General features: G+C 49.6%; 1 protein-coding gene across 1 annotated transcript; it reads right to left on the minus strand.

The window, feature by feature from the left end:
• Positions 1–5,699: 5,699 nt before the first annotated feature.
• Positions 5,700–23,413, minus strand: LOC140522118 (inner centromere protein-like). The gene is made up of 16 exons (XM_072637193.1): positions 23,393–23,413; positions 22,879–23,006; positions 20,832–20,951; positions 20,508–20,619; positions 19,215–19,417; positions 18,942–18,993; positions 17,642–17,762; positions 17,422–17,556; positions 13,786–13,919; positions 13,587–13,683; positions 13,375–13,491; positions 12,539–12,684; positions 9,391–9,454; positions 9,067–9,201; positions 7,328–7,532; positions 5,700–6,182 (listed from the first exon to the last, which is right to left on the minus strand). Exons 2-16 carry the CDS (start codon positions 22,940–22,942, stop codon positions 5,983–5,985), a joined length of 1,905 nt encoding a protein of 634 aa, XP_072493294.1. The 5' UTR covers positions 22,943–23,006; positions 23,393–23,413; the 3' UTR covers positions 5,700–5,982.
• Between the last annotated feature and the right edge of the window lie 1,850 nt (positions 23,414–25,263).

Below are 25,263 nucleotides of genomic sequence, written 5' to 3' on the forward strand. Positions count from 1 at the left end.
GTGGAGGGTTGACATTGGTCATGGTCCCCACCAGACGGGGAGATCCTTCAGGGCAGGGAATGTCTTTTGCCTCTCCTCCTATCCCCAGCACAGTGTCTGGCACTAAGTAGCTGCTTAATCAAGCTTGTTGACTAGTCCACTAACTTGACATTCTTTAAACCATTTCTGCTAAGGTCCTGCTCTGACATCCTATCTTCCCTATTACAAGGTTACTCCATCCCAGGTTTGACCTTTTGGTTTCTAAAATTCTTCCCATTAGCTGGACCAGTATTCAAGACGTACCCCAAGGTCAGGAGATTAAAGGAAGAGGATAAAGATTGCTATATCCCAAGATACTTAAAGCATCTCTTTTCATGGTAGCTTGAAGATGGAATCTAAGGGGCTACTCTTCTACTGGGGAGCGGCTGGACAAATTGTGCTGTATTAGTGTGATGGAATATTGTGTCCTGAGAAATGACTAAATGGCGAGTTTCAGAGGATCCTGGAAAGACCTCAATAAACACACAGAGAGCAAAGTGAGCAGAACCAGAACAGTTTGTATAGGGAACACATTGTAGGGAAAACCAACGTCCAGATGTCGAAGCAAGCAGGGGAAAATTGTGAGTCCAGAAAACTCAAAAGGACACCTCCATCTCACTTTGACGAGAGGCTGATGAACTCCCAGTGCCAAGAAGGATGTATAATTTTTACAGCTAAGCTCGGGGATAAAGGCCTCATTTCTAGAATATATAGAGAACTGACCCAAATGTATAATCATACAAGTCATTCCCCAATTGGTAAATGGTCAAAGGATATGAACAGGCAATTTTCAGAGGAAGAAATCAAAGCTATCTATAATCATATGAAAAAATGCTCTAAATCACTATTGGTTAGAGAGATGCAAATCAAAACAACTCTGAGGTACCACATCACACCTATAAGATTGGCAAACATGACAGAACAAGAAAATGATAAATGCTGGAGAGGATGTGGGAGAGTTGGAACACTAATTCATTGTTGGTGGAGCTGTGAGTGCATCCAACCATTCTGGAGAGCAATTTGGAACTATGCCCAAAGGGCTACAAAAATGTGCATACCCTTTGACCCAGCAATATCACTACTAGGACTATATCCCCAAGAGATCATAAAAATGGGAAAGGGTCCCACATGTACAAAAATATTTATAGCAGCACTCTATGTAGTTGCCAAAAACTGGAAGTCAGGGGGATGTCCATCAATTGGGGAATGGCTGAATAAATTATGGTATATGAATGTAATGGAGTACTATTGTGCCATAAGAAATGATGAACAAGAAGACTTCAGAGAGGCCTGGAAGGACATATATGACCTGATGCTGAGTGAAAGGAGCAGAACCAGGAGAACTTTATGCACAGCAACAACCACAGTGTGTGAGAGTTTTTTCTGGTAGACTTAGATTTTTGTAATAACACAAGAACTTCTGAAAAAAAAAAAATCCCAATGGTGGACCTCAAGGCAAAATGCCTTCCACACTCAGAGAGAGAAATATGGAAGTCACTCACATAATGTAGCAGATCATGTTTGTGTATGTGTATCTGTTTGTGTATCATGTTCTGATTTGTTATACGGATTCTTTCATTTATCTTAGTCTGACTACATAGCATGACTATAGTGAAAATATACTCAATAGGAAAGTTTATGTAGAATCTATACAGAATTGTATGCAGTCGTGGGGAGGGAGGGAGGTAGTGGGGGGTGGGTGGGGAGGGATAAAATCGCAATTGTTTGCCAGTGATTGTTAAACATTAAAAAAATAAAAAAATATAATAATAATAATAAAAGACTGAGGATTTGTTTTGCTTCACCGCGCATGTTTATGGGGAGAGAATTTTTCTTTTCCTTTGTTTGGAACTGGGGGGATGAATGGAAGGGAAGATTATAAATATAGAAGAAAAACCATTTTTCAGAATTATTTCTTAAAAAAGATCCCTCCCAGCCCTTATATTCCACATTCCACATTTTATCACCACTCTGGCTTTCACATTTCATAATCTGTACAGCTTGACAAAACAAATATTTGCATCATGTACTTCTGGACTACACTTTCACCCCTGTAAGACCCAACTGTTAGATGTAGACTGAGCCCAGGCTCCATTTCTGCACATGTCTAGTCCTCACTTAGTTGACCACTTCAGGGGTCCAGCGTCTCGAACAATGAAGCAGGTCTTCTCACCAGCCAACACCCAGTGTCAGGCATTTGGGTGAGCAATGGCTCTCGATTTCCCTTCTCCAGTACCTGCCTAGGAAAGCCCAAATGGATTCCCAGAGAGTTGGGCATGACTGAACAAGAGGAGTGGGGAACCGTGTGCAAGGATGGGATGGGAACAGAGGAGGTCTCCATAATCCAAAAAAGTGTTCCACTTTTTTAGCTGGGGAGTCAGGGAAGCGTTACCAGATATAGTGAGGCATGACTTGGGCCTTGAAGAAAGAATTCAGTGGTCCAAAGAGTCCAGCTTCTGGGATAAGAACTCATGATTTCCTAAAACCTGCTGGGAAAAAGGGAGAAAAATATGGCAGAAACTAGGCATACACCAATGTCTTACACTGCATACAAAGAGAAGGTCAAAATGGGTACATGATTTAGACATAAAGGTTGATGCCATAAGCAAATGAAGAGAGCATGGAATAGTTCACATGTCAGATCTACAAAGAAGGGAAGACTTTGTGACCAAACAAGAGACAGAGAGAATGATAAAATGCAAAATGAATCATTGTGGTTACATGAAATTAAAAGGTTTTTGCACAGACAAAACCAATGCAACCAAGGGGAGAAGAAGGAAAGCAGAAAGACTGGACACAATTTTCAAAGCCAGTGTTTCTGTTAAAGGCCTCATTTCTCAAATATGCAGAGAAGTGAGTCCAATTTCTAAGAATACAAGTTATTCCCCAATTAATAAATGGTCAAAGCAATTCAACAGGTAATTTTCAGATTGAATCATTAAAAGCTAACTATAGTCATATGTCAAAGTGCTCTAAATCACTATTGATTAGACAAATACAAATGCAAACAAGTCTGAAGTACCATCTCACACCCATCAGATTGTCATGGGTAACATGACAGAAAAGGAAAATGATAAATGTTAGAGGTGTGGGAAAATTGGAACAGTAATGCGTTATTGGTGGAATTTTGAACTAATCTCACCATGGTGGAGAACAATTTAGAACTGTGTTCAAAGGCTATGAAACTGTGTATACCTCTTGATCCAGCAATACCACTACTAGGTCTGTATCATAGAAATCATAAAAAATAGTAAAGGACCCACATGGACAAGAATATGTAGAGCAGCACTTTTTGTGGTGGCCAAGAACTGGAGACTGAGGGGATGCCCATCTCTTGGGCAATGGCTGAATAAGTTGTGCTATAAAAATATATCTTCTAAGAAATGATGAGCAGGCAGACTTCAGAAAAAGCTGAACTTACAGAAACTGAGGCTGAGTGAAGTCCGCAGAACCAGAACTCTGTACACAGAGCAGCCGCAGTGTACAATGAACAACTATGGTAGACATGGCTCTTCTCAGCAAGGCAAGGATCTAAGACAGTTGCAAGAGACGCAAGATGGAAAATGCTGCCCACGTGCAGAGCAAGAGGTAGCGGGTCAGAATGGAGATCAAAGCATGCTATTTTTTGGGAGTATGACTTTGCCCTTTTCTTATGTTTCTTCTTTCACAACATGACTAATGCAGACATATTTTCATCGTGGAGTCTGCATAACTTATAGGAAAGTGCTTGGCCTCTTGTGGAGGGGGGAGGGGAGGATAAAGTGACTGATAAACAAATGTGGAATTCAAAACCTTATTATCAACAAAGGAATATTTACATGCAGTTGAAAAAGGTAAACTACTATTTCCAGAAAAAGAAAATTGTAAGTCATTAATAACTACTTTTAAAAGAATTTAATGGGATCACAGTTGCAGAGCTAGAAGAGGCTTCAAAGGTCATCTGATGGAGCCCCCTTCTTTTACATATGGGGAAACAGAGGCCAAGAAGTGAAATGAATTGTTCAAGGACCAAGCAGCAATATGTCTGACACTTTACCACCATGAGCTCATTGGATTCTCACAACCACTTTATGACACATTCTGATGCCCATTTTAGAGATGGAAGCGTTGAGGCTCAGCTTAAGTGACTTGACAGGGTCACACAGACAGTTTCATCCCCATGGAGACATTGAATTTCAGCTTCGGGTTCCCCACCAGCTCTGGTCCAGGTTACCTCTCAAACACTGATGTGGAGGGAGCAGGTATGCTCTTGGGAGGGATGGAGAGTGATTAACTGGGGAAACACCCAAGACCTTTTAAACACTACTTGGAAATAGTTTCGTTCAGATTGATTCTGAATTTGAAAAAAAAAAATAACCCCCTCAGGAGAAATCAAAGGAGAGACAAAAGTTGCAGAGGTATGTCTGGCCTCTTCCCTTTCCTGCCACATCCACGGGAGTTTTGGGCCCACATGAGAGGCGATGTAAGCATGGTATTGTGCCGAAAACCCAGCAGTGAGGTCAGAGGTTGGGTCCAAGCACCAGCACCGAGTCTGCTCCTTGAAGCAGGGAGGGGAGTCTGGGCCTCATTTTTCTCATTCTTAAGTAGGTGTGGTTATTGTCAAGGATGCAGGTGAAGCCTGCTGTAAGCCACAAAGCACTTCATCATCAGCCTAAAGTACGTTCAGTCTTGTCCAATTCTGTAATCCCATTGGCGGTTCTCCTTGCACGTATATGGGAGCAGATTTGCCACAGCCTCCTCCAGCTTATTTTCCAGGTGAGGAAACAGAGGCAAGCTGGGCGAAGCGACTTGCGCAGGGTCACTCTACTAGTGAATGTCTGCAGCAAGATGAAGAGAGCCTGGGCTCGAAGTCAGGAAGACCCCAGTTTCCAATCCTGCCTTAGACATGTACCAGGTGCATGAAGTGCAGGGCGAGTCAATGAGCTGCTGCCTGCCTTGATTTCCCCAGCTGAAAAATGAGGATCACAGCACCGAGTTACCAGGGTTGTGAGGGATACAATGAAATGACCTTTGCAAGGTGCTCTGTCAGGCTTAGACAGACATGTCATTGTTATAACTATTAGTGGTATGGGCCTTAATCATCCTCCCTGAGCAGGCGTGCATTTCAGAGTTAAGATGCTGCAACCCACAGATGGGCTCCCATTTGGGCCACACTCTTAAAGAGAAAAGAATTTCTGAACATTTCCCACTGCACCCTGACTGCACACCTGCCCCGATTCTATGTCTCTTCAACACATCCAGCCCCAACCGGCAGGGTGGCACCAGAGAACACAGTACAGGAATGTCTGGGCTGGGGATACCAGACAGCATGGGACATGAAATGTCCAGGCTGAGGAGCAGGGCAGCAGAGGAGGTAAAATATCAGCACTGGAGGAACCAGAGAACCCAGGATGTAGAAGGTTCCAGCCAGGAAGTAGACAATGACTGGGACAGGAGGGCCAGGAAAAGGCAGAGCTGGACAGATCCTTGGAAGCCAGGCTGTCAGGGCACAAAGGCATCTCAGAACCTTCTCTTGCTCCTTGACTGCTGCTGAGGGTCAGCTGTTTCACCCCAGTGCCAAGCCCAGGTCCCTGCTGAACTCGGCCACCTGAAACCGACCATTGCCACTCCTCCCAGCCCAGGTCACGCTGCAGAGTTTCTTGATCAAGTACCAAGACCTTCCTAAAAGGAACAATGCCACATCATATGCCAGAAAATTTTTATTTATTAACCTAACCTTATCATCTAACCTTTTCTTAACCTAACCTTGTAACACTGGAGTCTGACATCAGCTTCGAACTAGCTACCTAGCAAGCTAGCACTTATGTACAGGTGAGGGACTGCTGTCTTGACCATGTGGGCGCTGTGAGCACCATTGTCCCTCGAGCTCACCCACAGCTTTTGGGAGTCTCAGTGAGGTCCGGCTGTGACTGCACAGGATGGCCAAGAGGGGCCTCCCTGCTCCCATCTCAAGGCGTCTGCAGGTCATACGACAGTTCCCTCAAACTCCGGGACTCTGGCAAGTGGTGGGGAATCCCAGAGGGCAGAGCTGGTGCGAGTGTGATAACGTGGTTTACTCTTTTGGAATATGTCCTTGAGGTCCGGACTGAGGATGGTGCCAAAGATCTGGTCAATGTCAGGAGGGCCATAGTACTGATAGATGGTGGCCTGCCTGAGCTGGAACCCTGGGGCAGGAGAGTCAGGGGTCACATCAGAGCAGGGGTCTCACAAACAGATGCCACCCAAGTCCTAATGACTCTCCTCATCAAGGTTGTTCCAAATATTCCCTTCTCCTCACCCCTTGTAACGCCAGCCCTTGCATCTGAGAACCTGCCTCCCCTGACCTCAGGCCCCAGGCTCTCAGTAAATTCCCTTTCTCTCCAGACACCTCAATCCCATCCCTTCCTCTCTTCTTCCTGAAGGAACCTCCTAAGAGCCCACCTTGCAGCATGTCTCCTCCTGGCCTTCCCTCCCTCCACTGAACTCCTTTCACATGTCAGATGTTCAGCACCCCCTTCACATACAACTGTCCCCAATAACCTCTTCAGTGCCAAAGGGAGCAATCTTATCTCTGCAGCTGATGGATCCCGGGCCACCTGCCCCTCGCCTGCTTCTCCTCTTTCCTAATTGACTTCTCATCAGCCCTCTGGATCAAGGATCCTTCTAGGGCCCCATTCTGCTTTCTCTCTCTACTGTTTCCTCTGGTGAAGTGGATCACTCCCAGAGCTATGCATCCATATAGCCTTCTGCTCTCTCCTGAGTGTCAGCCCCAAATCATCCACTGCCAGCTGGCTCTTTCAAAAAGGATGTCTCACAGGCACCTCCAGTTCTCTATATCTGACATGCAGAATTCTCTCCCATAACGGACACCTCCACCTTGTTGTGGAGAGCACTGCCCACCTGGCTCACAATCTCAGCATTACCCCAGACTCCTCACTCTTTTTCCTCGCACATGGCCTATCAAGGGCCAACCAAACCTTACACTATCTGAACTGAATCTGACCCAGTTATTGATGCTGCCTCGCCCACCACAGCAGTTCACACAGCCCCCCGTGACTTCACCTGCACACTGCCCTCCCTGTGGATCTCCCCCACCCATCCTCCACAAGGCTACACGGGAATTTTTCCAAAGCCCAGCAGGACGGACCACATCCCTCCCCTGCTTAGCCTATAGATCAAATGGAAGTTTCCACTGACATTGAAAGACCAAGCTTTACAACTTGCTATCAGCCTACATTTCTAGCCTTTTAAACATTGCTCCCCTTAGTACACCTCACTCCAATCTCATGAGGGGTGTCATTTGTCATTCAGGGAGATGGTCTTCACTTACCAGTGGCCCAAGCAGGAATGGGCCTGCCGGGCTGGAACTCATCATCTGTGGAGTCATCACTACACAGATCCATTCCATCACTGTCTGGGATGATCTTGAGACTCCCCTTGGGGGCCTGGGGGGTCATTTCAGAAGAGTTGCCAACTGGAGACTGAAGAAGAAAGGAGACCTCTTTATCTCTTCCTGGCCCCTTGGGCTGCCAGAGCTGAAAGAAGCCGGGAGATGATTCAGCGCAAACCCACCCCCACCCCATCTGACTGATGAAGAGACTGAGGTCCTGAGTGGCCACAGGCCAGGAAGAACACTCTCATTATGTCTCCACCTCTATGTGGATCCGTTTCTTGATGTGTCCAATGTGGATAAGTCACACTCAGCTTCCAGCTGGGAGTGTCAGAGGAAAGGATGTGAACACAAAAAGAAATCCCTGTTTCTGTGGAGGAAATCTTGTGTCTGGCAGGGTCCAAAGACTTCTTTTCTGGGAATGTGTGCACTGACCCCACAGGGTTTGTGGGGCATCTTCAACTCCTTATAGACCAAGGACCTGATCACTGAGAGCAATGGGGAAGGCCGATGGAGATGGCCTCATCTCGATGTGTGTAGCTGAACCCTAGATAACACTCCTGAGGGCCAGGACCTCTTGGACTTGACCCTCTGCTGACCGAAAAAAGCCAAACATCAGGAAACTGCTGGCAGACAGAGCTGAGGCAAGCCTGCAGAGCTTGGTTAAGCTTCGGGCTGACAGGCGGCCAAGGGGTCCCCACACTGGGCTCCCCTTGGAGAGTTCTCCCAAGGCTTTCTTTCCCTTCTCCTCTGTAGAGGTCACAGAATGTGGAGGAGGTTCAGAGTTTGAACTAAGTGGGACCTTGTGGGGTCATTGAGGTCATCCCACTGCCCCACGTTGCAAAAGAGAACTCTGGGTGCTAGAAAGTGAAGAGTTCACACAGGAAATGGTGCATGCTGCAGGCTGAACCCCAACGTGGTGTCCTGTTTGGTCCTTAGCCCCCACTGCTCTCAGATACAGCCTTGGGCTACGTTGCACAATGCTGGCGGTGCCAGCCCACTGAGCCCTAGTTCAGTGTTGAGAAGATGGAATTAAATAGGCATTCGTGTCAATGTCAAAATATGGTTTCAGACAATCCAAATTTGCAAGGGCGAAGTGTGGAGAGTCATAAGGTCATGTGAAAAGGCCCCAGGACGTTCAGGGGACAGGAAGTTCAGGGTAGGTCAGCAGTGACACAGCATCCCAGAAAGACAGGGAGAGGCAGGTGGGCAGGGCTTCCAAAAACAAGGAGGTGGCCCTGGTGCCTCTAGCCTCTGCTCCCTCTGAGGCCCAGGCTACACCCCGTCGTACAATATTGAAAACCAGACAGTCCGCAGCAAAGGGCAATCCAATGCCAAAGGACGTGGGACTGCTGAGCCAGGACAAGAGGAGACTTAATTTGTCCCCTCACGTCCACGTGTGGTGGGCGCCTGGCTGAGACAACAGAGGATAGAACCAGGGCCAAAGTGGGAAGGTCCCCTGGGCACATCCTGACATTCAGAACTCTCCCAAAATGCAATGGGCTGGCTGATCAATTGATGGGCTCCCTGGTCTTGAGAGATCTTGAAGCAGAGGCCAAGGGACCTCTTATCCTGAGCACTGGAAGAAGACCGAGAGTGGACCTGGCTAGTGGCCTAACAGCCCCCTAGGAGCCTGCCTTTCTACGTTTCTGGGCAGTGAGATGCAGAAGGGGCCTCACCTGCACGTGCGTGGTCTCATCCAACCATCTATCACGGGCTCCAGTAGTGGCTGCCGCCACCTTGGCCTCCTTGGCCTTCTTCTCCTGCTCCTTCTGCAGCTTCTTTGGCTCCTGCTTGTGGCGCTGATCTTGCTCCTGGGGCCACAACAGCATTGCGTCAGCCCAGACAACTGCCCAAGGCGCTGCCCCTCATCCCTGCCCTGTCCCAGGAAAACCCAAAGAGCCCAGGGGCAGCAGCCTCTGAAGGGACCCTTGAAGGAGGAGATAAGGGCTGGGGCTGTAGCTAAGACCAAGGCCCACCCCAGGTCCTGCCCAGTGCCTCACTCTCTTCTGCTCCTCTTCCAGTTCCTTCAGTAATCTCTCCTTGTGGAGCTGCAGAGCTCGCTCCCTGAAAACCAAGAGTCCTTCCTCAGCAGTCACCAGTAGGAAGGGGGCCAGAGGGTTGGTCCTGACTCAAATCCCTCCCTGCGGCCCCTCCTGCCACTTTGCCCAGGTCTTAACTACTCTTCACCTACTCATGACAATGGGACAGGGGAAAGAGCATCAGGATGAAAGTCAGGAAAGCCTAAGGTCCCAGATGGCAGGGCCTGCTTTGTTTCTGTCTTTGTACCCCCAGAGAACTGAGACACAGTGTCTTGTACATAGTAGGCACTCAAGAAATGCTCAAGGAATTGAACTCTCTTTTCTGTTCCACTTTAATCCAAGAACATTCCCAAACACTGATGCAGGAGCTGGGAATCAGTACTGCCTCCCACTAAAACAGACACCCACCATAGGCCTCTGAGTCAAGTGCTTGGAAAACAAATGGAATGATGAATATAGGAGACGCAAAACCATACATGTAAGTATCAGGACGTGATTTCATATCTGGACCAGTAATGTCATCACAGCAGGGAACCTGATGCAGAAACTGCCCCATCCGTGGAGACAGAGCCATACGTTTCAAATGAAATGTCCACCTGTCATGGTCCAAAACGTTAAAAGGATTTGTAGCTGCCATCAGATCCCAGAATGCTACAGGGCCTCCTTAGTGAGTCAAAGGATCGGTCAAGAGATTCGCTCAAAAACTGAGTATAATTATGCTCCAGAGGAACAAAAGGGGTCTTGAACAGAATAGAGCACTTTCCAATACCCTGATGAAAAGCTCAGAGCTGAGGAAAAACTTTGAAATTCCAACACGGGAGTCAAGAGAAAGCGGGAAAGGCAAGAAACAAGTGGTTGTCTACTGAGGTGTGTGACGGGCCTGGGAATGCCTCTGCCAGCAGCGCCACTGTTACAGGGAAGGCCAAGACTGGCGCCCAGTCACAAAAGTTGGAACAAGAAGAGATGGCACACAGTTGGGGCAATTCTCACTTAAGCAGACTAGTAACTCAGAAAAAGTGCAAAGGACACAGAAGATTCAGTGCCAGACCATCATTGTCCTACAGAAGTCTCATTGTAAAGGTCAACACTTGATGCCCGCAGGAAGTGGAAAGGGAGCAGATAAAAATACAGAGTGATCCGTAAAACTCCACGAAGGACCAGGACAGAGGTGAAATACGAGCAGGGCTGCCTCAGACCATCCCGGAAAACAAGCATGGGGCTAGAGTGTCCAAGTAAGTGCACTGTCCTGAAAGTGTGAAAGGCTGCAACTAGGACAGCAAAGAGATGAAAACATAGAAAAGGTCTGCCAATTTCTCTGGTAAGCTGGGTTGCTTGTCATTCTTTAAATTTCCAGGCCCTGGTATGCTACCTGAGGATCAGCCACACTGAGAAGCCACAGCTACCTGGGCAGAGCTGGAACCCCACCAGCGTGGAGGAAGCATCTCTACCAAAGAAGGAACACACCAACTGGGGAGGGGCTGATCAAACTGGTCTATGGGTGTAACAGAATATTAGTATGCAGCAAGAAATGAAGCTCTGGTACCGAGAAAAGTCCAAGGAGAAGAGCAGGCATGAGGACAGAAGAGTGTGAGCCAAGAATCATATGGAAGGGGAGATGGACTGAACAGCCGCCCCAGCCCCTCTTGTTCCTGCACCTCAGCCCATTTGCGGTAGGGAGGTGGAGGGCACAGTGCTGCCCACCTGAGGTCAGGGCAGCCCACCTCCCTTGTCACAGGACGGAATACTATGGGAGAGCAGACAACGCCTGTCAAAGACATTAATAAAACCTATTTTCAAAATACAGAATTAAAAACAAACCGTTGCTCGTGCTCAAATCTGCTTCCAACAAATTCAACTTGTGTCTCAAATCGTCAAAGTCTCAGTTTCCTCATCTGCAAAATGGGGATGATCCCTGCAAATACACACCTCTCAAAATTGTTGTGATATTGGACAGAAGTGAAGGAGATTGTCCCACACAGCGGGACAGTCACCCCAAGGAAGGAAAAAGACCTTGACTTAGCATCTGCTCTGGGTTGAGTGCGAGGGATAAAGAGCTTGCTCATGTTCTAAGAAGTAAGGAGACATGGCCCATCGAAAGGAAGGAAAACAGCTAGTCCCAGAAGGGCAAAGGACAAAGAAGAAAAGCAGGATGTGTCTGGGGAATCGTGCTCCATGATCCCAAGCTCCCCAATGTGAAAATCCATCCTCTCCATGGCCCTGCCTGCCAGTGATGCCAACATGATCTCAGGCTCCCAAGGTGGTCAGGAACTACGAGGAGAGTTCAGCACGACCCTGTGAGTCTCCCGACAGGGCCCATCTAGCACCCACACCTTTTAGGAAAAGAAACTGAGTCTTGGAGAGGGCAAGGGACATTCTCAATGACCGGTTGAAAGTAAATAATGGAGCCAGCATGTGGCCTGGAGTAACCCCACGCACCTCCCTGCCCAAGAGGCCTTCTCACAGATGTCGGGTATCTGCAGGGAGCTCACTCACATTCACATCCTCTCTCTCTCTCTGTCTCTCTCTCTCTCTTTCTCTCTCTCTCTCTCTCTCTCACACACACACACACACACGCACACGAATACAATCTCTCACACTCAGCCGCACATAGTCGCACACACACAATCTCTCACAGACTCACACAATTTCACACACATTCCAATCACACACAGTCTCCTCATTCACACGCACACACAATCTCAGACCCAGAAACAGCCACACACACAAGAACACACAGTTACACAAATATGAAGACACAACCAAACACATGCACACAGGCACACAGTGACATGCACACACACAAAATCTCAGACGACCAGTCATAAACACTCAAACATTCATGCACACACAGGCACAGATTCATGCACACATACAGTCACACATAGAGTCGCACAGAAGCACACACAGTCAAACACATGTACACACACATGCACCCATATAATCACACACAGGAACTCACACTCATGCACACAGTCACACACACGCACACACAGCCACACTTCTGCACCCACACGCACACACAGAAACATTCACAGACGCGCACACACACACAGACATGAGCAGAGAGGCAGGGGAGGCACAGCTGCTCAGTGGGCAGACAGGCCCTCACCACTCAGCCTGCAGCCTCTCCTCCTCCCTCTTCCTCTGCATCTCCCTCTCCAGCGCCAGCTGCCTCTCCCGCTGCCTCCGCTGCACCGCGTTTCTTAGGGCTTCTGCCACCTTCCTCTGCCGCTTCTGCTCCCGCTCCTCCTCCTGCTGCAGGTGGAAAGGAGAGGGATTCCGTCAGGGAGGTGGGGAGCGACGGGCCACATGGGCCTCCGAGCACAGACAACTCACTGAGCAGGAGGAGGACTGGTGTGGGCACGGATCAGGCTGCTCTAGCTCGCCCTCAGTATCCCCGCTGCTCTCAACAGTCTTTAAGACCCCCTCAGCTCTAAAATCAATGGTTGTACAAGAACCATCCATGCTGGCTCCAGATTGGGCCCATGCTTCTGACTGATTGCAGAATGAATATTCTGCACGTGGCACAGTCCTCCTCCTCGCCCCAATAACACACCAGGCAGTGAGGGGCATCAGGTATCCCAGAATGGACGGTGAACAACTGTCCCCAGTCTTTCTCTCTTAGGTTCCTCTCTGTTGTGGGGCTGGGCCCTGACAACAAGAATGATGAAGATCACATTTCAGTTGTGTTTGGCTTGGCTTATCTCCTCAGGTCCTTACCAACACTTCTACTAGGCAAATATAACTTTGCAGAAGAGGAAACTGAGGCAGGCAACAGTTAAAGGAGCTAACCAAGGTGGCACAGCTGGATCTGAACTAAGGTCCTCTTGCCTCGAGGCTCAGCACACAGGGGCACACAGTTGGCTGCCCACAAGTAAGTGGGGCCTAAGGACCAGAGGCTGGCCAGCTCCACTCCTCCCTCCATGGTGGCCCATCTGCCCTCACCTGCTGGAGTCTCTTCTGCCTCCAGGCTTCTTCCTCCTGCTTCAGCATCATCTCATCCTCCTCCAGCTTCCTGGCAGTTTTCTTGCTGGCCTTCTTAGCCAGCGGCTTCTGCTTTGCCTGAGAGACCCCGAGCCAGGAGGTCAGGGGTCAAGACCCTGCCCTGTCCCACCCAGCATCTTGCCAGGGGCCCAGGCTCTGGGGCTGCCTCTGACCTCCAACTTCTGCTCAGTGCGTTTCTTCTTCTCTACCTCCAGCTGTTCTGCCTGCTTGCGGGCCTTCGGGGCCTTCCATAGGTGCTCTTCCCGTATCCTGGGGGAACAAGGAGCAATGGACCCATTCTTGGGCTTGGCGAGCCCCCTCAGTCCTCCCCACCATACCGCCCGCCCATGTCTCCAGAAGGTGCTCACTCACATCTTCATCTCCTCCAGGTGCTGGTGCTGGTCCTCCTCCACCTTCTGCTTTCTTAGGAGCTCAGCCTCCTCCTTCTTTTTCAGGTTTTCCAGCTGCTGCAGTTCCTTCTCCTGAGGACAGGAAGGGCATCGCAGCTGTGAGGCAGATGGGGAGACCGCCAGGGGCCAGAAGAGGTCAGAATGCCCAGACTCTCTTCTCCCCACCCCCTTTCCCTGGAAGGCCCACCTTCCCCCCATTCGATATGCAGAGAGCATGAGAAGGGCTGTGTCACAGACTGGACCTGAACCAGGCTCTGAAGGCAGCTGTCTCTTCTCTCCACATGCTCGAACAACTGTTCTTGACATCAATGAGTCAAAGGAAGGGAAGCTGAGGGCATAGGGGGTGGCTCGTGTCCTGCCAGTGTGGCCTCCCAGGGCTTGGCCAACCACTAACTGGCCAGGTGGCTGTACACCACTGCTTCCCCTCTCTGAGATCCAAAATTCATCATCTGTCAAATGGGCTCATTGTCCTTCCCTTCCATGGAGGCAGTATAGAAACCAAGGCTCGGAGGCTGTCCTGGCTCCTCTTGATAGTCAACATCAGGGCCTCACTGATCCAAAGAGGCAAGGGGCTGATCCAAAGCCTCACGTACAAGACACGGTAAGCTGGGCTTCACACCCATCAAAAGCTGTGAGGTGCGGCCAAATGATCGATACCATCGGACCCCAGGATACCTGAGCCCACCAGCTCGAGGAGAGTGCAGCCCCCACAAGAACACCTCGCACACCCCTTGGCCACCTGTCCGGAAAGAAGCCTTGGACCCAGTGTGCTGGGAGAGAACCTCGAGGGTCTTCTTGGCCTGCCAGATCTAGATACCCCTCCAGGGGAAAGACTGAGTCAGGCTTCAGAAATCCATCACATTGGGACTGAAGAAAAAGGAGAACGGAGGAGGACAGTGACTAGCTCTACTCTGCCCAGCCTCAGAATGCACACCCAGAAGGGGTCAAAATCTGCAGGAAACCAACGGGACAGCAGAATGGAGCCTTCTAACTCGACCCAATGTACAGGGATTTGAGGTCCACTGCACTCAAGCATCATGCTGGCAGCCATAGACACAGGCCATGCCTTGTGAACTAGTGAGCTCCCTGCTGCTCTGAGGTGTTCCAGTAAAGGCTAGACAGATGACCCCATCAGGATGCTGTGGACGGTACACCTCCCTCTCACAGAACGAGGGTTGACATAACTTCCGAAGCTCACCACACAGACGCTACCCAAGGGATCAGTCCCCACTGAGTTCCAGCTCCCTCTTCGCACTGCCCTTTCTGCCGTCAACCAGAGGCAAAATCTCCCGATTCGTGCAGCTGGCTCAGCGTGGACTAAGAAGTGGGAAAGTGGGAAGCATGACAATGGAGAGAATAGTGGGAGACAGCATTTTCAGGATGACTGATACAACTGCGTTTGCTTGGTTCAAAAATTCAGGTGTCAGCCAATGTTCATCAAATCGAATAGACAAAAGTCCTTCAAATGGATGAAACCAAAGTCCTTTCTGAAAAGATTCGGCCCAGAAATGCTTTAAGCAGCAGCTCCTGAAGAACGTTTAACTGACAAACTTGGGGGCTTTGGGGAGCAGCCAAGTCTCGTGAGAATTCCCAGCTTGGTACCTCCCTCCACCACTCTCTATCGACATTTCTTCACCAGCTAAAGCAAGGGCCCAGAGCACTGCAGATCCTGTGACCTGCCTGGGAGTCCACAATCTCTTGAAGGTAACAACACTCTGATCCCTCCCTAAACAGAGATTTTGGGATGAACTGCCTTCCCTGGAATGCCATGACTCCCAAGTTCAGTAGGTCATTGTGGGACAAAGCTCTCCTCAGAGGAGAGCCAGGACACCACAACTCTGGCCAGAAATGCTACCCCGTTCCCCAAGGCTTCAAGGCAAGGAACTCCTCATTCCCAGAAGGAGGAAAATATGATCTCCTTGACTACTAATCACCCGCTGGGCTCTTTCTGGTCTCTAGAACATAAATGGAAAAGGCTGCTCCCCTTGGAGGAAGCATGCGAATATTCCAAGACAGAATCAGCTGCTTGGCCTGGACCTTGGGCATGGCCCTGAACTCTTAAGAAGTAGCCAAGAAGGCCAGGAAGAATCTCACCCCAGGAACCCAGATTTAGGTAAGTGGGAGAACTCTCCCAAATAACCCTAAGACCCCTTACAGAAAACTGCTGGCCTTAGGATGTGGGGATCCTAGGGGCATTACCCCTAGCTGGGCACAGTGAATTAGGCGAGACTGTGCAGTCCTCAGCACAAAGTTACAGACGCAGCTGCCCTGCTTCCCCAGGCTCCTTTCCTGATTCCCACAGGCTGATGATGGTGATGGGCCTTTCTCTGCCCAAGACTCAGGTTCCCTTCTCCTTCATCACTCAAGGTCTGTCTCATGGCTCTACCCCCACTTCAATTCCAAAAGGCAAGTCATTTCCACAACTTTAAAATCAACTGACCAGAAAGTTTGTGGAATGCCCCTGGGAGCAGGAACCAACCCCAACAGTGGTGTGCTCCTTAGACCAAACTCAAAGGACAGGTACAAGCTCCTTAAGAAGGATCTCTCAGAGACTCTGGGAATTAGGAATGAGACTTTGAAAACATAGTTTTTCTCACTAACAGGAGCTGAAAAGGTCAATACTAGCATTCTAAAGTGGGGAGCACCATCGCCTACCATCGAGCCAGGGTACGCGGGAAAATCGGGGGCAAGGTAGACCAGGGGGCCATTTGTTTCTTTGCTGGCAAGAGCCCAGGACTGAGGCCTCAGGATCCAGGAGGGTCAGGCGTTGGGTCGTGGCTGCCGACAGTGCAAAGGGAATGCCCGTGTTGGGCCATCTGTGCTGGGCCAGCAACCCGGGACAAGCCCTGCAAGGACTTGCTGGGTGACCCTGAACCAGCGACTCGACCTCCTGGGGCTCCCTTCCCCAGGGAGTTACTCTGCTGACACACTCACAAAGTTCACGTGTAAAACAAGGCATTCTAGCACTTTAGGAAGTAGTGGTCCAGTAGGGAGGGTGGGGATGGGTGGCTATACTCCTAAGATGATAGGTGGGTGGATTACTCAGGACAAAAGTGCCCTGTGAAAGGAGAAAAGGAGGAAAACCTGGCATTAAGTCTTCTCGCTGCCTCACACACCCCTGCCAGGCACACAGCCAGAGGCCTTGGACACCCCTGCCCTTGAAGCCAGTCCTCCAGGCTGCTCCAGGGCAGGGGGGCTGCCTGCCTGCCCAACCTCTGACCCAGCCATTTCCTCTAAAACCTCGGGCAAGCTAAGCAGAGTAATCTGAGTTTCCCTTGATGCTCATGCACACTATGGGGCTGACACACCACTGAAGAAAACTCATCTCCTAAGACGATTCTGTATACAACCCACATGGAACGTTCAATTGAGCCTCAGCTCTTAGTCAGGACCTAGAGTGCCAGGGTTAAACCTGCATCCTCTCTACACTCAAACCAAACCTCTGGCTCACGTACAGGCACTGCTTGGACTATTTGGACCCAAGTTCTCTGAGAAGGTCACCAACGCAAAACTGCACTCCCAGCTGTCCCGTGGAAGTCCCAGGCACAGGCCAAGCAGAGAAGTTCCTCTGGTGGCTACCCCTGGCCCCGGTGCTGACCTCGGCATCCAGATGGTGGACAGTGTTGCGCTTGATGAACGACTTCATGACACTGGGGCGGCTGGCGGAGGTCAGCGTCACGAGCATCTGCTTCTTTCTCACTGTCTGTAGGAACATTCGTACGGGCTGCACCACCTGCCCAGGGAGATAATGAGGAAGGCGTGGGCATGGCGCCAGCCTAGCAGCAGCCAGGATGGGGAGTGTGCCTCACCTGCCTTACCTTACGGCCGGGGCAAACAGGTAAGGCTGTCTTGGTGCAAGGAGGAGTGAGAGCCTCATCGTCCATGTGGTGCCATTTCTCAGCCGCCTTACTGACAGCTTGCTTGTAGCTCCACCTCCGCCTGTGGGGGCAGAATCAGCACCCATGGGTGCCCTGGGACAGATGACAGCAGCCCCCTGCCACAGTCCAAGCAGCCAGGCCCTGACAGGTGGAGTCTCAGCCTTCCTCCTCCCTCCACATCCTAGACCTGGCACACTTTAACAATCACAGGCCTAGGCACTCACTCCTGGAGGGCTCTATCTTGGCCTGGGGAGGGACAAAAGCCAAGTCCCCACCTGCCCTCAGAGAATGCACAATCTTACAGGAACACCAGATGCCAACAGGCAGGATGAGAATCACACACACACACTGCTACGGAATCATATGTGTCTGATTAAATCAAATACAACTTTTCTAACCACCTCCTCCATCAAAAAGCCTTGTTCTAGGTTCTGAGGCTCCAGCAGTAAAGATTGAACAAGTTCTGCTCTCAGAGGCTCACATCCTACTGGGAATTTCCACAGGGAGGTGTGTGTGTGTGTGTGTTTCCGTGTGTGTGTGTGTGTGTGTGTGTGTGTGTGTGTGTAGGTCACCTATACATGGCAGACGAGATTATATGGGGAGGGAGGGAGAGAGGACACCTCCCTCTCCACTGGAGGCCAAAATTCTTCCTGGAGCCACCCACCAAGGCCACAAGGAGCGTTTACTCAGGATCCACCACCACTTTGTCACCAACTGAGCATCAAGAAAGCTTGAGAGGCCTTCCAATTCACCCATTTGACAGAGAAGGAAACTGAGGCCCAGAAACGTCATCTGCCCAAAGTCACACCAATAAGTTTGAGGTCTTATCATCCAGAGAACTTAGGGAATGGCCTCCTCCTTTCCTTTCACCTGCCCCACTAACCAGACTCTTCTTAAAGGCTGATTCTGAGAAGGAAGTTATTTTGGACGCCTTAGCTGGGTGTCAGCATGAGTTGTGCAAGGACCATATTAAGGATCTCTGGAATGCCTTGGGGACCCCAAGCTCATCTGGATGGCGGCTTTTCCCCAAAAGCCTAGCTTGCCTTGGAGGTTCTGAAAGAGGCTGAGTCAAAGCGTCCAGAGGGCAGACCTCCCCGCAGTGCCGGGATGTTTTGCTCACTGAGGCACACAGTGGCACTTTAGCAGCACTGAATTCGTGGATCCCTTGGCCAGCTCTGGGACCATCCTGTGTGGTCTCTCCCTGCCACTTGTGCTCACAGATACCTGCGGCTCCTCCTACCTGATGCTCTGAGGAAGCTTCCTGGGCGCCTCACCTTGGTCCATCGTGCTCTCTACGGAGAGAAGAAGACAATGGAGACCCACCCTTCCTCCGAACCTTTCACCCCCGATATCTTTTTAGATCCTTGTTGCAGATTTAGGGCACAGAGGGAACCAAGCCACAGCAGTAGAACTGGCCCAAAGAGAGGACCTGTGCTAGCCTTGCTCACCACCAGGCACTTCTCGGCACTCTGCTGATCGCTGACGCCAATCTCCACGACGGGTACGAGCTTACCTGAGCATGGCAGGTTCCCTGACATTCTGGGGAACTCCGTAGGGGAGGCAGGCAGCGAGGGGACCGCTGCTGCTTGGCTTTGGGTCCCACAAGAGACGGAGCCGTTCTCAGCCACCCCCGGGACCAGCTTCTCCAAGCTCTCTTTGACCGCAAGTAGCTGCTGGTGGTGCTGACTGCTCTTGGGCCTCCTGGGGCCAGACCCCCTGCAGGAAGCAGAAAATAGGGTCTTGACACCACGGCCCTAGGCATCGCCCATCTGGGAGGCTCTGTCTCTCAGTCTACAAACCTATGCCTGGCAAACAAAGAAAATCCCGAATATGTTCCCTGCCCTTAAGGAACTCACAGTGGATAGAGCACTGGCCTGGAATCAGGAAGGCCTGAGTTCAAATTCAGCCTCAGACACTGACTAGCTAGGGGACCATGGGCAAGTCATTTTGCCTGCGTACCTCAGTTTCTTCGTCTGTGAAAATGAGAGTCTTGGACTCCAGGACCTCCAAGGTCCCTTCTGGTTTCCAATCTGGGTCCTAGACTCTCTGCAGGGCCTGCACGTCGGCACCAAACTCTCCCCTGTCCTGCCCTTGCTGCTTGCCTGGGTCTCCTCTCCCCTCAACATCTCCTACTTCCCTCCATGTTTCCCACAGCACCAAGCACAGTGTTGAGAGTACTACCATCATCACTGGACCACCATTTGAATGGATGGGACTTTGGAAGCCTTCTGGCCCAGCTCCCACTATTTACAGAGGCCTAGGGAGCTAGCACAGACTAGGAGGGCTGGAGATAGATGCTGACACCAAACTCAGGCCTGTCTCCATTGTTCTGCCTTGCCCACTTAGCCTTGGGGAAGCCAGATACTGATGGAACATAGGAAGGGCAAGTCCAGAAGACTGGTCACATCCCTTTAGAACATAAGATCCAGTCCACAGAGAAGAGAGTTTCTCATTCTCTGGGCTCCATACAATGCCTGGCATAGAGGGAGGTAATAAGGGAGAGAAGGATGGAAGGAGAAAGAAAGGAAAAGAAGAAAAGAAAGAGGAGGTGAGGGAAGGAAGGAAAACAGGCCAAAATGGCAGAGCTTGGAGCAGGAGTGTAATGGGACACATGCTTGTCCTTGTTTGTTTGTGCTTTCTCAGTTCGTGTGACTCTGCCTTGCAACAGGGTCCAGATTCCCCATACGGTTCCTAAATTATTTTAAATAATGGTTTCTGTCCCCAATCCCTCAGGTCACTCAATTTTGCCCAATACCCCTTGCCCTGGGTTGCTGCACCCATGCGGGTCCCTTGGCCCCAGGCTAACCTGGAAAAAGTGCTCAAACCCTCCTCCTCCTGCATCTGCTGCAGCCACACCGTCTCATTTCTGTGGGCCTCCAGGACTCTCCCAGAGCCTATGGTGGTCCCCATGGTGCCATCTGCAATTTCAGAGCAGAAGGGAAGGTCAAAATGAGAATTCCCAGGTCACCTGCTGAGAAAAATCATCTGAAGCAGGCTCCAGGGTTGCTCAGGGGAAGGGGACCAGGTCCAGGCTTTAAGATCACTCCCATCCCTCCACCCTGAATGCACTAGCCATTGGGAGCATCTTCAGATGCCAAGAATGTCTTCACTGCAGCAGCAATCTGGATACCTTCGTATTTTCTGATGCTGATGCATCTCACTGGCTCCCTTTCCAGTCTCTGCACTCCATCTCTCTGGAGGTCGTAGGTGTTTCGACGACATTGGAAAGGCAGCAGTGATCTCAGAAAGGCTAAATGGTTGCAAGGAATCAAATCAACAGTTCAAAGTCAAGTGTACTCATTCTGGGTACTATGTTTCAGTCCATGCCCCACACTGGTTACCACTTCCTTGTGTTATCTACCATGTAAGAACCTAAATGCCCCATGAAGGCTGGCACCAGCTTGGCTTGATTGTATCTGCCACGTTAAGCCCAGGGCCAGGCACAGAGAAAGCATTCCCTTCCTTCCTAATTGTCATCTGAATATTCTCAAGCTGTTAGAAGCTCCAACAAGTGCCATTTGATCTTTGTGTCTTGGCAGCAAGCTGGGAGGTCAGCACCTAGCAGCACGCTGGGCAGGAAGAAAGTGATTAATAGGAGCCTTGGCGACTGGCTGGCGGGCCACAGGGACCAGTGAGTGTACATCTGTGGTCCCAGGGTGAGGCAAGGAAGAGAGAACTGACTTGGAGAGAGAGGCCCAGAAGCCAAACCTCTCTCAGACATGGGTCAGACATCACAGGCTGGTGCCCCTTAAACTGAGCCAGGATCGGGAGGCAGGGGCAACCAGGGAAGGAAGGTGGAGTGCCGGCCCAGCAACTACCTGGCATTCTTCTCCCTCAGATGCTTTACACCCCAAATGCAGTAAGGAATTGGTTGGGGACTCAGGCAACCCAGCCCAGGGAGGCCATGGGGCATCAGAAGGAGCTCGCATGCTCATTTCATACTGCTGTCCTGAGGATGCAGAAGCCGCAGGAACCCAACATCCTCCCTCTGATGGCTAACCATTCCGCAAAGCAACCTCGGGCCAGCACCCCACTGCTCACCAATGTCAACATGACCCCTCTTCATGTTGATCAGTTCCCTTCAATTCAACACCCTGGGAGCTAGAGGGGATGCAAATCCCCAGCAGATCCATTCCCCGCAGGAAGAATCCATATCCCAAGGAGGAAACCAGAGGAAAGGGATAAAGTAGGATGAAGGCAGGCAAGGCAACCAAGACCTGTCCCTCATGACTCACATCAACACAAGCCCCAACTGCAGGTCTTCAGGTCTCCTCAGCAAAGTGAGCCCTGAATTCCAGAAGGGAACAGGACAGCCAGGCAGAAATTGGGGAGTACAGATAGGAAGAGCCAGGCCCATACACCCACTCCAAGCTCCACTGGGAACAAAATCCCTGCCTGGCAAAGAGGCTTTGGGATCTCAGGTCCATTACTATTGATGGGAATAATCATTTTCAAAAGTGCTTTCAATTCTGCAAAGTGCCTTACCTATACTATTTCCCTTAATCCTCACCACCTTGGGAATCAGGTGCTATGACTGTTCCCATTTGACAGTTGCGGAAAATGAGGCACACAGAAGTTCAGTGATTAGCCCGGGCTCACACAGCCAGTAAGTGCCCAGGTCCAGAGTTCCAGCCACTAAGCCACCAGCTGAGGAAATATGCTACCAGGCTCCCCAGAGGAGAAAGCACCAACATGGGACCTAGAGTCTTCCCCTACGGAGGGTTACAAACACCGTGACGGGTGATGAGGAAAGAGGTCAAGCCTTTGCGGTGCTGGCTGCCCCAGTGCGTTCGAAGCTGAGGCAGCGTCAGGTATTCAAAGCCCTCAAGGTACAAAGATGAAAGAGCCAACCTGACCATTGCCTTCACCAGAACATAGCTCATGGTCCACCAGGGGAGCTCTGAGACAGACACACACAGCAGTGTAACCCACACGACAGTGCAAGGAGCCAGGCCAGTCAGGGAGATTTGGGGGACAGAGAGTCGTCTCAGACTTTGGGATGTCTTATCCAACTGAGAGGTCCCTGGGACAAAGGGGTTGTCCAAGTGCCTTCTATGGGAGGCTTTTGATCAGAAGAAAAGAAAAGCAGCCAAGAATCCACAGTCCCAGCCTTGCCTCCCCTACGAGATGAACCCCAAGTCAGACTGATGTTTCCCCTCACCCCCACTCCTGCTTACCTAGGGGTCTGCCGCCACACCAGCGAGTCACCCTTTGGACACCTGCGCCCCAGGTTTGGCCCATTTCTTCACGACCGGAGTCACCAAGCAAACTTCCACAGCAACTGTCCCTTGTGAAGTAACGCAGCCTGTTGGAATTGCAGAATTCCATGGCAGTTAGGGAGAGAAGGACCAGTGGGGGAGGGGATGGGTGGGGCACTTAGGTCTAGAGGGATGTCTTTGGAGCTAGACAACTGAGGCATTCAATCCGGCTCCTTTGGCCATTTTACGACAAATGTGCCTCAGGGAAATCGTTTCCCCATCCCTGTGCCTCATTTTCCTCATCTGTAAAGCAAAGGGAAAGGATAACTCCTCCTGCCGGTGCTAGAGCCCCAACCTCCTCAGACATTCAATTTATAAAATACCCCGAAAACAACTTTCTTGCTACCAAAGTTCTTGCTTCAATATGCCAAATGCTTCCAAATTGGAAACATAAGAATTGCCCGAAGGAATTACATTAAGGGATGCTGGTTACCTTGTGTTTTCCTTCTGCACCCTAAGAATGCTGGCAATGTTTCATCTGACTGACAGTTGAAACCTATACATTACTCTCTCCATTCAGAATAAGAGTTCCTTGAGATCAGGGACTACTTGGCACAGAACTTTGTACCTAGTAAGAGCTTAATAAATGTTATTCATTCATTCATTCATTCATTCATTCATTCATTCATTCATTCATTCTCCTTACAAGGACTCTTTTCTTTCCTTTGTACCTCAGTACTTAGAGTGCCTGATATACAGTCAGCACTTAATAAATACTTGTTGCCTTATTATCTTTGCCTTGCCACAATCTTGGAACAAAATATATCTTGAGTTGTTCCTAAAACTACTCTTGTGAGTTGTTTCCATTCTCCCCTGTATCCACGGTCCAATAGTCGTGTCTTTTTTCCTTATGATTCTTCAGTCTTTTCCTTCCTCTTGCCTCCTTAAGTCTTTTGCCTTTTTTGTGACCTCACAGCTTAGTACAGTGCCTGATAAACAGAAGGTGCTTAATAAATGATAATTTTTTGATTATCCCACGCTTACACATAGCTTCACATGCCACAAATCCTTCATGGCCCCCTGTACTCAATTTTGCATTTTTAGAAAGATGGTCTACGCTTCTATTAGACTTAGTAGCTCTAAAATACCTGTCGTGTGAGCATTTGGATGATAGCCAGCTATGCTATTGTCTTATGCATTTAATAAATTGTTATTTCTATGAATGCTGGAGCCAGTTCTTTGCTAGATTTTCTATCTTCCTCAAAGCACAAGACCGTGCCCTGCACATACCTGTAGTTGGACAAATCGTCATTGAAAGAAAATGGATCTTTTATGGATTTCCGTCTCATCCACAAACCTAGGAATTTGTCTGGTCATTCAGTTGGACCCTTGGAGGAAGAAGTCCAGGAAATATAGATGTGAGTGCCAGAATATTCCCCTGGTTTTACAATTAGAAACCTGAGGCACAGACAGCTAAAGTGACTTCTACCCACCACACACTCCATCATGAAAACTCATTGTTTCGAGCCTCCAGGCCTTAGAGAACAATCAAGTGGCATGCTATAAACGTTATTCCAACAATTGTAGCCTTTCACCGACTTGGGCCTTTTTGATTCCATTACGTCCCACCCCCTAATCTCAGAAACAGCACAGTGGGCCCTTGGTTGACAAGATGTGTATTTGGTTCCAGAAAGCTTCTAGGAGGCAACACCTTTTTTAGTAGTCTTCCATTTTTCCTAAAAAGAGACAGAAATATGTGACTGTGGTTCAGCCCTTTCTTTGAGAATTGAGTTAGCACAAATTCTTACATCCTTGTTACTCCAGTCATTCCACAAAAAACAGGGATCCCAGCAGCCAGAGATTAGGGATCCAATGTTGATTCAATATTCAGTGCTGGTATGAGCACGTTCAGGGAGAGGAGGAAGGAAGGAGAATTTGGCAAAATCCAAGAACAAATGACACATCTTTATTTTTCTTTTTATACTAATTTTATTTTTTATTCACTACTATATAACTTAGATTTCTTTCTCCTACCTCCCCTCTACCTCCATCCTCCCTCCCTCACACGGCAAACAATTTTATATAGGATGTATACATACAATCCTCTTCAACACATTTTCATTACAGTCGTGCTGTGTAGAAGAATTATAACGAATGGGAGAAACCATAGAACAAACCAAAACGTAATACACAGAAAAAAAATGATCTGCTATATTCTACTATTGAATTCCCCAGTTCTTTCTCTGATATGGAAGGCATTTTGCCTTAGAAGATCATCGGGGAATTTTTTTTAAGTCCTTGCATTGCTACGAAGTTGCAAGCGTACCAGAAAAATCTCTCTCCCACTGTGGTCATTGGTGTGCA

The sequence above is a fragment of the Notamacropus eugenii genome, chromosome 2, assembly GCF_028372415.1.
Source record: "Notamacropus eugenii isolate mMacEug1 chromosome 2, mMacEug1.pri_v2, whole genome shotgun sequence".
NCBI lineage: Eukaryota > Metazoa > Chordata > Mammalia > Diprotodontia > Macropodidae > Notamacropus > Notamacropus eugenii.

Coding starts and splice junctions, on each gene's coding strand:
- LOC140522118 (XM_072637193.1), bottom strand. CDS start 22,942: ATGGGCCAAACCTGGGGCGCAGGTGTCCAAAGGGTGACTCGCTGGTGT. Junction 20,620..20,831: donor CAGCATCAGAAAATACGAAG/GTATCCAGATTG, acceptor CTGAAATTGCAG/ATGGCACCATGGGGACCACC. Junction 12,685..13,374: donor GGCAGAAGAGACTCCAGCAG/GTGAGGGCAGAT, acceptor TTCCACCTGCAG/CAGGAGGAGGAGCGGGAGCA.